Raw genomic sequence first — 17,785 nt, forward strand, 5'->3', positions numbered from 1 at the left:
CCCCCCCCCCCCCCCCCCCCCCCCATTTTCTTCAGACTTTTTTAAACTTTCCCTCAAGTGTTTTTTACGTTCAACAATAGTGTTATTTGGTGCCGGGGACCAAGTTAAAGCGACCGCTTTAACTTTGTCCAAACTTATCACCAAACAAGAACGCAGATAATGGACAATTCTGCTAAACCCCCTGGTTTAGGCTCACTGCCAATGCAACTCCAATGCATAGATACTACAGTATGGTTAAGATTGGGCAACTAAAACACTCGGTTAAGGTTTGGGAAAGATGATGGTTAATACAAGGGTGAACAGTAAGTGCTGGTTTCCTGTCCTGTTCACGCTTATTCACCACCATGACCGCCACATTTACTCACTCTTGACTTGTAATTCAAGTAGATCAAGAGCACACAGACACAAAACATGTTAGGATGAAATCTAGAAAGAAGGGTATAAAATAACGTGACACGGAATCTACAATACTTTAGGGGTGTTGTCTCACTATTCAGTACAGGATGTTCAGCTTGGCATGGGACTGTGCTGCACGTGGTACTAAAGAGAACTCAACGTTGGATGCGGGGCCCTGTTGATTCTTATTCTGCATCCATGGGGCCCATAGAGCAAGCGCACTCACATTTTCATAAACCCCGCCTCCCAGCACTCGGTCCAGCCTTGATCATGGGCTCATCAACGGAGTAAAGGAAAATAACTCTCGATTCACCTACGACTGCATATTATGACTTTTAGGAGCTTATGATTTAAATATAGATGTCTCTTTCAAAATCTAAAGTCATGGGGGGGAAAACTTTTTGGGCGTCATGCATAGACTGTACATAAGAAGTGGACGCAGTCATCGTCTCGAGTTTGGCTTTTTTGCAATGATGAACAGAAGTGAGCATATTTGGACGGCAGAGGAGTGACGTAGCGACGCTGTATACGGCTGTGGTAGGGTAGTGACCTGTCAGTCACAAGGTAGGGCTATACTCTGCTTTATTGTCTATTTTACTCAAGATGGGACCATAATTTACTAAATGAACACTATGCTGTACTGAAAAAGACTTGAAACTAGAGATTGAGAGCATCAACTACAATGTTTACGGAGTTCACTAATAAATCAAGTGAAAAGTAGAGTAATTTTCTCATAGACTTCCATACAAATGGACTTCTTTTTGCAACCAGAGGAGTCGCCCCCTGATGATCAGTCGAGAGAATGCAAGTTTAAGGCACTTCCGCATTGGCTTCACTCTTCAGAACCAGAGGTTGCTGCCTGGCCTCATGGCTTCACATGAAGAACCCGAAAGTTGTAATTCCACCGTTGGGCAACTATGTAAAATTTGCTTCAAAGCCCGGCGCTCTTTCTAAGGGGTCTTGGTGGTATCCCTACCAACCAAATAATGACTAATTCACCAGTCTATTATATTCTAATAAGTCTAAGCATGTGTGAAACCTCTATTCTGGTAGTTTAGCTTTTGTAGTGGGTTATTTTGTTATGCGTTTGAAATCAGTGGAAATCTGGACGAGGGAGGGATGTCATTTAGAAGCCTTATGCCGCGTTCATCGCGCCGCTTATTCGCGTCATTCGCGCCGCCGGTCTTGCCGGGGACTATTTGTGTTCATTCGCGCGCATCGCGCTGGACGCGCCGGAGAGGGGGCATAGCTTATCGCCCTGAAAGCCGTTCAACTGTCCGCCATTAACCATGGAAAAATAACCTCTATTTCTGCTTAGTACGTGTTGTGGAAGACAGATATCCCGGGAAACTAAACGCCGTCATGTCTGGGTTCATAACATAGCATCGAGGTGTATTCACTGTGTCTAGCAAGCCACACGTCGCCGTTTACTACAGCTGTATGAACACAAAATAAACTGATTTGGCTGTGATTTAACGGCAATAAACCGACAAAAAGGGACTCTGAAATAACTATGTAATGATGCCGATTTGTACTTGTCTTCTCAATGGCGCTCGGATGGATCGGTGCTAGGCTAAGCTAACATTGTAGCAGCTCCACCAACACTCAGAATAACGTCATCTAGACGTAAATACGGCAGTGTCTATTCATTGTTTGTACCATATGGTTCTCACACACACACACACACACACACACACACACACACACACACACACACACACTTTGGTCCGGTCTCTATTGATATGAGGTATCGTAGAGCTCTGGGTGAACACAGACGGCTACAGTATTTATTTCCTGATTCAACAACGGCAGAACGTCAGTGATGACAGGAGGAGCATCTCAACGCTGATAGGCTATCGCGCTGGGACATAACGCGAATATTTCGGCAAAGCAGGAAAATTTCAACTCACGCGTTTGACGTGAATTCTCGTCAATCGCGCCGCGAGTCGCCAGTCTCATCGCGTCTGTGCATAGACTTTGTATGTAATCTACTCGCGCAAATAATTCGCGCCGCGTTTGGTGTGAACGCAGCATTATGCTTTCCCAGTAAGACTGTGGACGAAGACAAAAGAAACCAAGTCTCAGGAAACACAAACACTACTTCAAGGCTTGCGCTCCGCTATAATGTTCCTTCACACGCAAATTACAGTCAGTCTGGGCTTGTATAAATGAGCATAAACTGCAGTCGTACGGGAGTTATCCACTGCCCCAACAGTTGTTTTTTTGTGCACCATCACACCCTGCGGATAAACGCTTGGTTTTTAATATTTTACTCCGTGTAAACATCATATGGTTTTGATCAAGCCTGGAAAAAAAAGATGCAGAAACACTGCATTTCACAGTGTGGAAACATGTTTTTGTAAAGTTAGTTTGGAGATATTCAATGGGAGGATCAGGCTTGTAAAGGTTAACATGTGTTGCACTGAGGTTGTGTGGGAGATGTGGGGTTTTTGCAGGACACTTATGCTGTCCAGCTCCTGTCAGCCTCACCCAGCGGGGGCGAAGGCAGCGGGCCTTTGGTGCAGTTTGATGGTTCATTTCTAATGTTTCACTAGCAAGTGAAAATATTTTTACAGGACGGAGAGCGGCCCGAGCAGTTACAGGGAGAGAGAACAACTCCACTAACGAGGGTTACTGCCATTTCAGAGACTCACAGGGGGTTTCAGTTCCAGAGGAAAAAGTGGTGGATTTCTAAGTTACTTTGACTCTGCTGGAAAACACCATGAGGTCAATTCATAAGGAGTCAGGAAGACAACGGGAGTGCTACAAACATGCTTCCAAACAGCAGAGGGCAACAGCAATGTGTAACTCCATCTCTTTATATTTTCTAAATGTCATACCCTGTTTGTGGCTCCAATCCCATTGGTTCCTATGGAAGACGTACATCTTTTAAAAAACACCTCATAATACTACTTTAATTTGACATAAATGGTCTGTTATTTTCCTAAAACAGCTGGTCGCTGTCGTTTTTAATCAAAGGAGGAAATAATGCATACGTTTGGGACTATTTTCAACCGCGGATTAATCCACATTTAATATTCTAGTCGAGTATTTGACTGCAGCAATAGCAGGAATGATATATGTTAAGCTTTGATCCACACAGTACTTGTTAGATACAGTCGCTGCCATCTGGGCTTGAGTCATGTTGGACAGGAAAACAAGGCAGTTCAAAATCCAATCAGGATTGAAAACATGTTCCAGGGACCTGCAGAGTGATCACGAACGGAAAGTAGTTGCCGAGCAGTGGTTGAACACATAAAATATTATTTAGAGTGAAAGTGACAGACGATATGAGAACAAATGGAAGAGTGTTGAAGAGGCAGACGAACAGAGGGGAAGAGACAAGGGAGAAGATTTCAAACAGAAAAACGAGCGGCTGATGAAAATCGGTAGTTTGTCTGGCTGCTCCTGGTCTTCCTTTCCCACCTCTGCTTGCAATTATTCCATTTAAAGGCTCCTCAATCACCAATAAGTCAGCGGGTTTTACCAAAAAGCACCTGTCCCCAAAGCACAGCAGAAAAACTCTCAATTTCAACACCCCATTCTAATACGCCGATTCCAGGAACACGGCATTGGAAATAAATGATGACACATGGGTGCATATAGATCAGTTCCAAGTTTGGATTTTTTTTTAGGTTTTTTTTCAAACAAATTTTTCCTCCCTATTCTCTGGCAAGTGGGTGAGTATTCTTTGGTATGTGAGGAGGGGAGGGGAGGGGAGGGCTGTCTCTTCCGAGGTCTGCTCTGCACATGTCGCTCTTTCACATTCTTTTATAAGTTATCCCAACAAGAGAAAGAGATTTAAAAGGAGGGAAAGAAGAAGAAGGGGGAAGCGAGAGTCTGCAGAATATCTCTGTGAGAGAAAGAAAAAAAAAAAGAGAGAGAGTAGATGAAGAGATGGCTTTGATTACACACAGATCTGGCCATTACCAGCCCACAGACCGACTCTATAAAACAATAACAAATGGAGACCATCAGTCAGTCCATCAGTAATAAGCTCCAACAACCAGCCTGCTGATGGAAAACACACATAACAATCAGAGCAGCGGGACTAAAAAGACATAAAAAGGAACATTGTACAAATCTAAATTCAATTTACTCTCCTAATGAATAGGTGTGTTTGATAGAAACTCAACACATGATGGCGCCAGTTTGGTGGATAACGGCTAAATCGGTCCAGCTAGTCGCCTTTTCCTGGGAGGTGTATCGACGGTTGTGTATCTTGGCCTTTATAAAAGTACATGGGCCTATTTTACTGCCGTCTAAATGTTTTTTACAGCACAGTTCTCAATGTTGAAAAAATAAGTGTTGCATCTTAGGTTTCATATCAGCAATATTGTCTGTTATTAAAATATTTTAACGATAAGCATCCCTTCTACTCTTCTATTGTTCTATATAAAAGTAACTCACAAAGCCATTTCCTTTGTCTTGTGAAGTTCAAACTTGGAAGCTAAAATCCATCAAATCATCCTTGAAAAGTGAAAAGGAGGCGAGACTGCTGCCAAAACCAATTTTCTTACATTAGCATTAGCATACGTGGCTTGAACAAGTACTTTTTCTTCAAAAACTTGATTTCTGTTTACTGAAATACAAGCAACAGATGTTTGATGTTTGAACAGAAGCGTGATTGATTGCGTTTTCTGTACCCGTTACCTCCAGGTGGATGTGCCGGCTGCCAAACAGGAAGTAGAAACCAAAGGGAATAAGTAGAGGGGAGACCCCAGACTGTACTAAGTGGTGTTCAGTAAGGAGAGGGTTTTGATTATTGGGGCTGATGGTCCTTTTTAGTTTCTTAAAGAACATATATTGTAAACATTTCTGTTTGAATAGTGTTAGATGGATGTGATAACAGTCTGTATAAGAGAATCTCTCAACTGATCATTTACATTGATATTTAGAGAAGATCAGACATAAGAATTTGATATCCAATTAATAATTATTTTGTTAAAAGAAAACGGCCAGTTTTGTCATATTCTGTTGATGTGGTTTTTAAACTGTATCTGGTATGGTAATTAACTTATGACCTTCCATACAATTATACCAGACCAAGTCCTTATAATTACTTGTCTAACAGTCTGACTATTTGTCACGCTTTTTCCAGCATGTTGTCATAAAACCAGAACATAAATCATTACGTTTTTTTTTATCTCAAAAGCTTTTATATATTTGACATTTTGTGTCGTCGTCTCTTGAATCGTGGTTTCAGTCTTGTGAGGTCACTGTGTGTTTACTGGTGATTGGTCAGATGTTGTGTCTACAGACTGTGGTTTTAAACGCAGACTATACTGTGAGGGTAATTGCAGGATCTGGTCTGCCACTAAGCAGAAGACCGATTCATAAAAACACTTTCTTCTTCTTCTTCTATTGTCTTTTTGTTTGTAACTGCTTCCACATGATCTGTGGGCTCTGGGGAAGGGGAAATGATGAAACATTATACATCAATACCTTCTGAATGAAAGAAAAACACATAATAGAGCTGTGGAACGTACCGTAAACAATATAGAGAAGACATACTGGAATGTGTCGATCATCAAAGGATTCAAACACGCACACGTATCAGACGAAACACAAATCATGTTGAGGAACAGAAGATGATTTGCTGCCATGTGAAGTCTGTCACCCACCCACATACGTGATGAATAAGACACAAGTTTGTCAGAAATGAAACAGATAAACAGCCTGTCAGGTGTTTCCAGCCAGACGTTAACAGTCAGAGCGGCTGCATTACCGCAGGGAGCAGATTACTGTACACTTTAACTGAACAATTATCATCCATGACCGACGCCGTGATCGAGTCAATATGTCTTCTCTGACCCGCTGGAGAGGAGCATGAATTTATTGCACGCGCCTGGGATCAATTAACAAAGTCGAGCTCAAACTACTGATGGACCTCCAGAGTGGATCGTTCGGTCTCTCTCCAGATGGTGACGCTAGTGAGATACTGTGCAGCCGGTCTGAGATCTGCAGTCCTGCTATGTGAAAAAGAGTTTTACAGATGCTACAGGATGCCCATGACGACATCTTTATGTGGCTTTTATATGGAAGTAAAGATATTTGTGGTGACAAATCCACTATTGTAGTCTTTAAACCATAATTGGTCTTTGAACATTGGGTTTAAAAATGTTTAACTTAAAAAAGAAAGTCCTCATTAACCCATTAGGGGAGCCGATAAACTGTATTAAATATGGACGAAGTCTCCGTGACGTCATCCATAGGTTTCTGAAGAGCTGTTGTGAATCTCAAAGTAACTCTTGCTGTCGCCATCTTGGCAGTGACGACAGCCGAACTCGCACCTAATCCAAAAATGGACAAACCATTAATTGTGCATAACTTTAAGCCTTAATATAATTCAATATTGGGAGTTCTATAAAGATCCACCTCCTATACAATTGTTATTCACAGTTAAATTAGCTATGAAGACCAAAACTATGTTTTGTACCAGGCTGCAAACATGTTTATTTCTGCTGTAAAGTTGGGCATTTTAACATGGTGGTCTATGGGCATCAAGTGGGCCTGAGAGCAAAGATTTGCTGCTGGGCTGTGGTTAATCATTACCCACCACCCTCTCTGTAGGTCCCATTAAAATGAAATTCCACAGATTTCCCACCTTATTTCTACCTATCAGAGTTTTATAGTGTGAGAAACACCTGCAGTTGCCCTCCATGTTTCTGGGACGCAGTTGCAAAATCTGCTGTTTTTTCCAACGTAACAGTGACTTACTCTCTGTGTGTGTGTGTGTGTGTGTGTGTGTGTGTGTGTGTGTGTGTGTATACACACACATATATCACACGTTAACCTCCTTGCTCTCTTAGCTCGTTTTACGTTTCAAACAGTTGAAATGACATCCGCTGTTGGAGTGCAGAGGCTGTAAAGTACTAGGATTTTGTATTAGTGTACATTTCACGGTGTTTTGGCTGACTGGTCAGTATTCAGCCGGATATGCTGCCGAGAGCAAACGCCGACCGGTGGTGCCTTTGCTCTCCGATGCCGATGTGAAATGAAATCATTCTGCTGTAATGAATGTCGGCTCGGGCAGATTTGTTGGATGTTGTTTTGGTGATTTTCAGGTATTCAAATAAGGTGAAGCCTCCTGAGCTCCTCTGTGAACTGAGGAAAACAAAAACTATAAACAAGTCTTTGAGACCTTTTTGGAGGTTTGTAGTAAATCGTAGGCTGCAACATGTGACATTAATCACAGCTCATATCTGGTCTCATATCAAATATGAATACATTGATAGAGTATCTCTCCGGCCTGCAGTGCGGGTTTTTGCTGGTTTTGCCGTTTAGTGACAACAATGTGCCGTCAGTGCAGTCATGTGATGTAAGACAGAAGGACGCCGAGTGTGTGGTTGTGTCTGCTTTGCACATAGCAAAGATTTTTTTAGTGCAAATGTGATTTAGAAAAGTAATTGTCATGCAACTTGCCATTGAGAACATTTCTGTGTGTGTGTGTGTGTGTGTGTGTGTGTGTGTGTGTGTGTGTGTGTGTGATGGCTAATTTGAGCAGGAGCAGATCTGCTGGTTGGCTGAGCTGAAAGCTGAGCTGCTGTGTATCGATCCTGTCTGAGTGCTGCTGTGGTGGAAACTGACTCCTGTGCTGTCAGCACGTCCATTAACGCACATCGGTTCGTCCACCGGATGCACTGCAAAAAGTTCAGTCTGCATCACCCCAAAATCTGCTTCCCCATCATTTTGTTAAAGGACGGACTGACATGCATTCATACATTTACTTCCTTTCAAAGTAAAGTCGCACAGCTCTTTGCCGACAAACTCTGTTTTATTCCTCAAACATTTCCCACTATCTTGCCTTGATCAGAGCAGTACCTGAGCTTGTTTCTTGTTGCTACTCATGTGACATAGATGACCCTAAATAACTAGATTATGGGAAAGAAGTAGCAGGAGAGATCCTGCGGGGCTGGCAAGTGAGTGCAACAACATGGATAAAGTTTAACAACTAGAAAGTGTTTGATTATAAAGATCATTTTATATTTTAGTATAGCTAATAGGTCAAAATAACACAGGTATAGATACATCTAATCTAATCTCTTCCATTTATCAGCCAAAAGAAAAAAACAAGACATGTTTTTTGCAGTGTACTTGGGTTAGGGTGCAGACAGACAACCTGGCATCAATATCTATTCTTAGTGGGAGATTCGAGACAACCAGAGAGCAGGAAACGTGTATCATACTTCAATATCGGTGAGCCAGTGTGGGCATGGATAGTGTTTCCTGAAATAAGGACTCTGAAAATGATTGTTCTTACAAAGCTGCACAGCATCCATTTCCTGTTCTGTTCTCGTAAAGCCTCTTCCCTGCTCAAAGACGTTTCTTTTGTGAAAGGCAAGGACCAAAACTAACTCGGTTTCTTATTCCATTCCATTTCCTATCCTCCTCCCTGAGCCAGTTGTTGGTTTTCTTTCCCGCTCTACTCCCTCAGTACAGGCCTCACGGCCAAATTATAAACTCATACGACGCCTCGTCAACGCTGCCCTATTATAAAGTCTGTGGCTTCCCAGAACTCCATTTGACCTCAAACTCATCTGCCCATCCACCATTTGTTTCTCCTCTCTGACTATATTCATGTGTATTGTCTTATGTGTTACTTTTTTTTTTTTTTTTTTTTTTTTTAAAATCAGAGTTTATTAAAATGGCAATTTTTAATTATGCACATACAACTTCACCAATGGTTTTAGCTTCCAGCAATGAGGCAGGAAATACATTTATTCTTAAAAAACAAGTTCTACAAGTGTTGGCCACATTCTTATTTTTTCAGTAGAACATTTTAAGCCATGTATGAATTTACTGTGAGCTTCTTGTCACCTAAAAGCAAATGTATCCTGTTTTTGTAAAAGGTCAACATGAATGCCTGTTTGATTGTGTTGAAGCCCAGGGAGCAGCTGCAGTAGAGGGGCAACTCTTCTTACACATATTTGCTGTAAAAATTAGGTTGCAGTGTTGCCTACATATACACCAAAAAACATATGCCTTACAGGCTCTAAGAACCGCGCCCAAGTAAGTGCCCACATAGCCGTAAGAACCACTTATCAACATATACCGGTGCCATAATCCTAGCAACCACCAAGCGACACCTTAACAACTACCTTGAAACCCCAATTTAGTATGCAGAAACACCTTAATAACCACCGAGGGCTCACAATTCTCCCAGAGCCTACAGACACCACTGGTGAACCCATTGGAAAGTACTGCCAACAACCAGCTAGCTACTGCAAACAACACACTCGTAACAGCTTAGCAACTACTTAGCATCCATCCGACAAAGACAAAGCATCAGCCTTTAACGCGGTAGGCCGCTGTTCAGTACCAGCTTAAAACCATGAGTCAACATGGGTTTGACCACAATTGTTCTTCACCAACTGATCATTATGGTAACCATGTTGAGGAAGCTCCCCTGACAATCCTTATTTCAACCCAAATCTTGACCTTTCCCTCAACGCGTTGCTGACAGGCGCTTCAGACCGGACCAGAAAATATGTTTCTATTTGACGGTCTAGAGGAGAGTGTTTACAAAAAACGACTTTAACTTGGCTGTTTTGAAAATGTACAGAGTTTTCAATATTTGCTAAATGACAGAGCATCACTGCATCATTGTAAGGTGACTGGACGTTTCTGTGTTTATCCGACATCACTGCTCCTGTGTTTCAAGTATTGCCAAGTACAGCGCTGTAGATATCAGCTGCATAAAGCAACGAATCAGAGACAACAGCTTGAAGGTTGAACACACACACACACACACACACACACACTGCATTCTGACCTATTTTCAAATGCCACAAAAACTGGGAGAGCTCGAGAAACGAGGACGAGATAAGAGACTCTGGAGGTAAAAGGAATTAAAAGAAATGTGCCATTTTAATCACAAGCTGACTTCGCTGTCAGCTGCAGGATCGAGTGTTCTCTCTGTGTTTTGGTCTCTGCACAACACTGAATACGGTCCATTACTGCCACTCTGGCAATAGTAATCCAACTCTGACAGACCTTTCGTGTGTGGCTTTAGAAGTGAACACTGAGACCGAGGGCAAAATAACAGATTAACAACCATAATTTGTCCTGAGGTTTTAATGGCCAAAATTATATGCAATCCTCCCCCTTCTTCTATCAATCTCAGTGTCTCTGTGGTCGGTTTGAATTCACATTTATAGGCAGCCATGTGCTTTCAATTTCTCCCGTGGACTAATAAAGGCCATTTGAGAAAGGGGCATTTTGATTGGGTGATTTTTCTCTTTTGAAAACCTCAGGAGTGCAGAGCGTGGATGTTTGACAGTTACAAATGCCGCTCTGGCAGGTTCGTGTTCCTTCCAACCAGCCTGCCGGAGGATTGATTCTTTAAACTGACGCAAACGTGGAGCGAGGACAAACTGTACGCTCACTCTCACACACAGCCATAACCTGGATTCAATAATCCAGACTGCTCTATTAAGAGGAGAGGACCAACATACGCTACCGCTGTCAGAAACACTTAATGTAACACTACAGTGGCAAAGGAAGGTCAACAAACTTTAATCTGGTCCATCAGAATGTGGAAAACTTTTCAGACAGGACCCTGAATGTTACGTCTCGACTCGATATTGAAAATCAGTTGTTTCCGTTTGTTATAGTTTGAGAGTCTGAACTGTAAATAATCCAGCCCCGCTGATGGAAATCAGATAAATCACATTCTGAACTCTGGCCTGAAAACTCGCACATCGTAACATTTCAATGGTTTCTTGCCAGTTCTCACCGTTTCTGAAATAACAGAAACGGTGAACATCATGTTTTAAAAGTCCCATTTTTCACTGGATTAGATTTATGAGTTCAGGAGTATTTCGTGACACACAGTCTCACAAGAAAAAGGTTCACATCCAACTGAGCCCCTGAATTTGCACACAAAATGCTATCAAAACTGTGCAACTGAACAATCTTTACAGCAGCGTCCGCAACACTTGATCTAAAAGAGAGATGAAAAGGAAAAAACGCGCTAAAGTACCAAGGAGTCCTTGCAGAGTGGGGACTTATGTTGAAGTTGTACTTTACTGTTTACATGGAGCACTTGTCAGAGACAAACGGGCTCTGCAATGACAGAGGTTCATCAATACAATTTATCATCATCTGCTTTGATAGTAATTCTCAGAGTCTTCTACAATGTAGTGCGCTGACACATCATCACCCACTCTTGTCAACTCAGAGAATAGAGGCGCCCATCTCTGACATGACACAAATACGCAGTTATAACACTTCTAATGGGAATACTGTTATAAATGAAAACTTTTTGGCTGATTGTTTTTTTCAGTGTTTCTATAAAATGTATCAATGTCAGGCGAGTAAAGCGGGAAAAATAGATATTTTGAAAGTAAGAGGTTTCTCACAATAAAGTCAATTTAAAAAAAAAAAACTACGTAAAATCTGAAATGACACCGTATAATTTAAAGAATGATTTGTGGTAAATGGTGTGAAACAAAGGATTTCTGCAGGCCTGCGACACGTCGGCTGTATTTCGAACACACAACATCAGCAATCTCAGTCCATTACCCCTCATCCCTACATACGAAGCCGGTGTTTAGGTTGCCTCTAGTCTGCATGTCTGCATGTAGCGTGACTCATCCCTTCATCCCTCAGTGGGATAGTCTGAGGAAGACTTCAAAAGGAGAGCTGCCGCACAAATATAGCCTCCAACCAACCAGCCAAGAGTTCGTCTTTCTGCCTTTGCTTGTATGGCTGCGGGGGAAAAAAGCTCTTCATCCTGACAATACAAAGCTTCATATTCAAGATGCTTTTACCCACATAAAGCTGGCATCCACAGGCTTTTTTTTATGAATAACACAAATTAAACCAGACATTCTCAACAAATAAATAATTATTGTAAAGTCAATCCTGTCCTGGTTAGATCTATTTCAGCATGTACACGATCAGCACAGTTGCATATGGCAAACTGTGCTGATTTGAATTAACAGCAGGTTTCCACATGTGTGGGAGGAAATCACTTTCCTCTGCAGTTCTGCCCATCTTTATTTTAGCTTCAAAATGATTTCTGTTACATCTCGATGCTGCAGAAGGAAAGGTGGATAGTTACTGATTTCAGCCTTATATACACAGTTTAGAACATCCATCCTCGGGCACATGCAACAAATAAAATCCAATTCCTGATTCATGTGTTGGACTTGTTTTTGACTGACATGTCATGGACGCTGTGATTCAAAGGTCATATTATACTAAGGTATGTCTGCAAGCCAGGGCCTTAATTATCTTCCATATTGATTTTCTGCCTTGCACTTTATCTAAACCGTTGGACTTGTCACTCCTAAAAATGAGGCTGCATGCTCCTGCATCTCCTCATTGCAGGTTGCATGAATCTGTGACAGCAATGTTGTGGTGAATATATGTATGTACCTACAGAAATGAATATTATTGAGACCCAGCCAAACTTGGGATCCTGGATCTTGGTGACTAGGAGCAGGGTAGAACCTGGCCGACGTGTAGATGTAAGGCAGAGGTAGCCAACACGGTGCCCGCGGGCACCTGGTCGCCCGCAGGGACCATGTGAGTCGCCGCAAGGCATGTTCTAAAAATAGCACTTGGTCCCTATGGAGCTCCGTCTAAAAATTGTAGTTTCTGTTCTTTTTTAATAAAAAATGCTTGCATTCATGTAGATTTTAAAAGGAAGAGGCCGCCGCACCGCACTAGGTTTTGAATGGCGGGCGCTTCCCGTTGGCACCGGACGCACCGCCCCCGCCGCGATCGCACATCGTCGTCAGGTCCGTCAGTCCTCGGAACAGGCCGCGGGGCAACAACTCGTAGGTGGCGGGGGTAGAGGCGAGGCAACGCAGTACGATCGAAAAGGCCCAGACTAGAGGTTTGAACGCAGGCGACCAAAGACGCTCGCGTGCCTCGGAGGGTTGGATCCCCCCCCTCGGCTATAGACGAGACTTTTTACTACTTTCTTCGTGGAGAAAAAGGTACCCAAAAAAAAGCTGGTGACTACAGACTGGCATGCAGGCTTCATTGCGCAATGCAAAATTGACCCAGATTTACCAAAATGTGGTGATTAGTACTAATGTAATAGGATTAATTTAAAAATGTGAAAGAGTTGATTTTTTTTATCTTACATAACTGATAATTTGTATAAACAAATATTTTTTATTTTTTATTTTTGTTTAGAAGTGATCATTTTTACAAAAATATAACAGGTGCGATTTTGAACAAAATACACAATCATTGTTAATTATTGTGAGGAATAATTAACATTGACATGTGATCAGTCTCTTCACATATATTATTATTATTAAAAGGTGATCTGTGCAACTTTGTTATTCAGGAAGTTTGTATCAAATAAGTAGCCCTTCGTACTGCTTGGTACCCTTGAAGTAGCTCTCAGTTTAAAAAAGGTTGGTGACCCCTGATGTAAGGCATACTGTTTGAACGCCGAGCCAACGTCTGCAGAGGAAGCGTTTCAGTGAAGTAGAATGAGGTGTGATGCAAAGCTTTTAAAATGTTGCCTCTTGATTCTATAAATTACCATCTGTTTAAAAAGTCAAAATGGCCTTTAGGTGAAGAAATACAGTCTACGTATTTGCTTCCTGCTGCAGCTTTCTGTGTCTCAGAATCAGACAGTTGGTTCTACAGGAAGCGGTGGATTTCATCTCACCCTGCTGGAGTTTCATATTTCATATCATTTGACCCCCCCAAGTACAACATAAACTCTCCACAGTAATTCAGCATTACCAGCTCCTCCCCACTCCTATGGCTCTGTCCTTCACTAAAACGGGAACAGCGTAATTGCAGCAAGCACCTCCAGAGTTATATCAGACCCATAATGCACCTGGCAAAGCTCCCAGAATCCATTACTCTGGCACAGAACCAGAGGAAAACTAAGCCTCTCATCTTCTCAGTTCAAAAGCCAGCAGACATTATTTAGCTGTGTGGCTTTTCATACAGAATGCTTGATTCCAACTTCTAAGAATATGTCTGCATGGGATATATGGGTTTCAAATATTAATATATCATTCATCTCCTTTAATGATTCTGTCTTTGTGAGAGGCATTACCTATGATCAGGGATACTTGCATCAAGTCGTATACACGGCAATATGGAAACTTTTGAAACAGCTGTAAACTCTGCAATTTCAGACTAGTTCCATTGAAGTTTGTGTCCACACTAAGCCAACCTCAGAACTACAGAAACATGCCTAAATGTCCTCTTTTTTGTAGAATTTTAAGGTCAAAGCTGTTAGGAAACAACTTAATGGTCCAATCACTGCCGTAATGTAGAACAGTCTGATGGACAGCAGAGTAAATCTGTCCAATAACACAACACAGATGTAGTCACTGACATCTATTTATGTTTCTGCCGACGACTGTAACCTGATCGTAGGTCTTAAATGCCATCCAGTAACAAAAGGAAACACTAATCCTGGGCCTTCAAAAAAAAAAAAAAAAGTCAATGTAACAGAAACAGAAAAATATGTCAGCAACAGCTCTTTGAATGCGTGTGTCAGCCATGTTCCTGAAAGGTTAACACATAAATGAAATGAGTGTTTCAGACTGTCTAATTAGGGCTATTAGGGCTAAGTGCGAGTAAGAGGGCCAACAAATCAAAGGGGGAACACAGTTTGTCATAACACCGATGTGGGAGGAGGGACAACATGAGGACAAAACGATGTTTGGATATTTGGTAGTGAGTTCATCCACAGGACCGATGTTGGGACCAATGAAAGCATGTTTTAACATGACAACAGCTACATAAAGGCTGATCCTTATACAATCCTCTACAACCGGGTCTCAAACTCATTTCCACTCTGGGCCACATCAGCATCACGGTCGCCCTCAAAGGGCCGGTTGTAAATGTATCTACTCCCTAACATATAATCAATAAATGTCTCTGCATTTGATTATTGTTTATTCAAGTGTAAAAATATTGTACATGCAGTTATATAAATGTAAAAGTATATTTAAGCACATTTCTGTTATTATAACTTAAATCCTTTTAATTTAGGGTTAAGAAACCCACATTACTCTATCAAAGATCAAACAATTAAAGAAAATATCAAACACAAGATTTTAAGCTTTGTTCAAAGCTTAAAATCCTTCAAGGGTGCGTTTGCACAATCCCACGTGAAGTATTTAATGTGTTTTAAAGCCACGTTTAAAGTAGTCTTCAATGTACCCACAATACATTTCCATGTCACATGTAGGGTAACCAGCCAAAGAGCTGCTTCTATGACTGTGTTTAAGTAGCTCATAATTGTGACTTTCTATCATATTTATGAGTTTCTATCTCATAATTTCGACTATGGGGATATTTTTATTATCAAGTCTAACTTTAAATTTTTTTTTTTTTTTGCTGGCGGATTCGCGGGCCACATAAAATGACGTGACGGGCCGGATTTGGCCCGCGGGCTGGGAGTTTGAGACCCCTGCTCTACAGTAATACATTGCTCCCTGGATGAAGAAACGCTGCATCTCGCTCCATTAAAAACACTGAAATCCATTCCTGACATCCAACAATACCAGCAGCACGAACACATAACCTACAATCAGCAGTTCCAGTTGATCAATCCGCTGAAAACAAGTACTGGTTTGTACAAGTACTCTGATCAGAGACGATTAAGATTAATGTAGAGCTCCTCAGCTGAAAAACACATCTCACCATTTAAATATGGATTTCAGATATGGATTTGGTATTGGCAGATACTTGAATTTTAATGACCAGGATCAGGACCACGGGCTAAAGTAGAAAAACAACATCCTTAGTCTCCATATGCAGAGTTTCAGTTGCCACATCATCTTCCCGAGCACACCTACATATGACCACAGAGCAGACACAAGCCTGGGCACCTCTGGCACACAGCGCTACGCGAACATTACTCATCACAGTTGATTGCAGCAAACTCTTAAACTTCATCACAGAGCATGTCATTCTCGAGGTGAGAGAAGAGCTTGAATCACAGCACATGTTCTTACCTGTTCGAACTCTCTGAGGCTGTGCATCTGTACCGGTGGGCCTTTATCCGTCTCCTCACACGAGAAATCTGCACAGGTAGAAAAACAAGGCCGTGAATAGATCAAATCAAACAGATATTCAGAGGAACTGGGTTACTTTGAGCTTCCCATGGTCTGGATGTTTAAGAACCTTGTAAGGTTTTGGTTCTTTCTTGCGTCACTGTATTTTCCAAACTAGGACAATTCAGATATATGTCATTACAACGGCAACAGCAAAACTGTCATTTTACGTACCGTTTGGTAGGAAAGTGAAGTAAGTGATTGGACACACCTTGTAATTAAATTAGTTTTAACTCTCCATAAACAAATGTGTAAACACCAACAGAAAGTCCAGGTCCTCCTGTAGCCAGCGCACAATCTGCACAACTGTGTTTTGCTTCACTGTGTTCATAATGATCCTCAACTTCCTCCATCATTTTTTAATCCCGTTTCATCTTTCGTCTGTGTGTTTTATCACCATTTCTGTTTGAGAACTCTAGTGTTGTATCATTTGTTTTTTTTAACTGCCGACTCCTCCTGAATGGTTTCCTGTCCATAAATACTACTGAGGTCCTGGACATCTTGGATGTCCAACGAGTGATCTCCATTGTTCTTTTTTTTTAAATTGGTTATCCTCGTCGATGAAGACATGCATGTAGGTTGATTTTCAGAATTTCGGCGGGGCACAGTATAGTCGCATGTTCTTATTAGTAACGATAAGTGCTACAAATTAACTAAACTATTTTAGGGACTGTATCTGACCTCTGAGAACAGAAAAGCCTAATGCAACAGACTCAATATAATTATATTGAGCTTGACATTTAATTCAGCAACTGACGAACCAATCTCCCCTCAGCTTTTGATCGTATCACATGGTCTTCATTAGTGGCTTAGTTGTCCTGGAACTGTAGATATAAACTTTCCATTTTTCTGAGCACTTTTAAAACGTAGGATTGGAGCTTTACGGGTCAATCTAAACGTCTGATGAAGACCGCGTAATGCGATTGAAAGTGACAGAAAAAAGCTAAAATGTGAATCCTGAGTAAAGATTGTTTTGTCAACATATTTGTCTTTAATGGAAAATGAGCATCATTTGCAGAAAAGCGCACATGTTTTGAGTTTGTCTGGTAGACGTGTGTAATGCAAGTAAATGCATTTCATCTTTAAACTGCACCATAAATCCTGAACTATTTTTGAACTATTTTAAATGAAGGTAATTCATTCCAAATAGTTCCACTGCTGCTGAGAATCATCAGTCAAACAGAGCTGACATGTAAACACCTCTGGGCACACTGAGCAGCATCTCTGAGACGTCCTGATCAACCCTCGCCTCATTATAACCCTATTAAACCTGGATATATGGGCTGTGTCCACACACACACACACACACACACACACACACACACACACACACACAC

At 41.6% G+C, this 17,785-nt stretch overlaps 1 protein-coding gene across 3 annotated transcripts in view; it reads right to left on the reverse strand.

Annotated features, from left to right (window-relative positions):
• Positions 1-17,785, reverse strand: part of pde4dip (phosphodiesterase 4D interacting protein) — a 95,523-nt gene that overhangs the window by 62,340 nt on the left and 15,398 nt on the right. For all 3 annotated transcript variants that reach the window (XM_031876056.1, XM_031876055.1, XM_031876057.1), the window contains exon 3: positions 16,350-16,417. In XM_031876056.1, coding sequence (XP_031731916.1) covers positions 16,350-16,417 — 68 coding nt within the window. The remainder of the gene's footprint in view (positions 1-16,349; positions 16,418-17,785) is intronic.

Source organism: Anarrhichthys ocellatus, unplaced genomic scaffold (assembly GCF_004355925.1).
Source record: "Anarrhichthys ocellatus isolate YVR2014 unplaced genomic scaffold, GSC_Weel_1.0 scaffold102, whole genome shotgun sequence".
In the NCBI taxonomy this organism is placed as follows: domain Eukaryota; kingdom Metazoa; phylum Chordata; class Actinopteri; order Perciformes; family Anarhichadidae; genus Anarrhichthys; species Anarrhichthys ocellatus.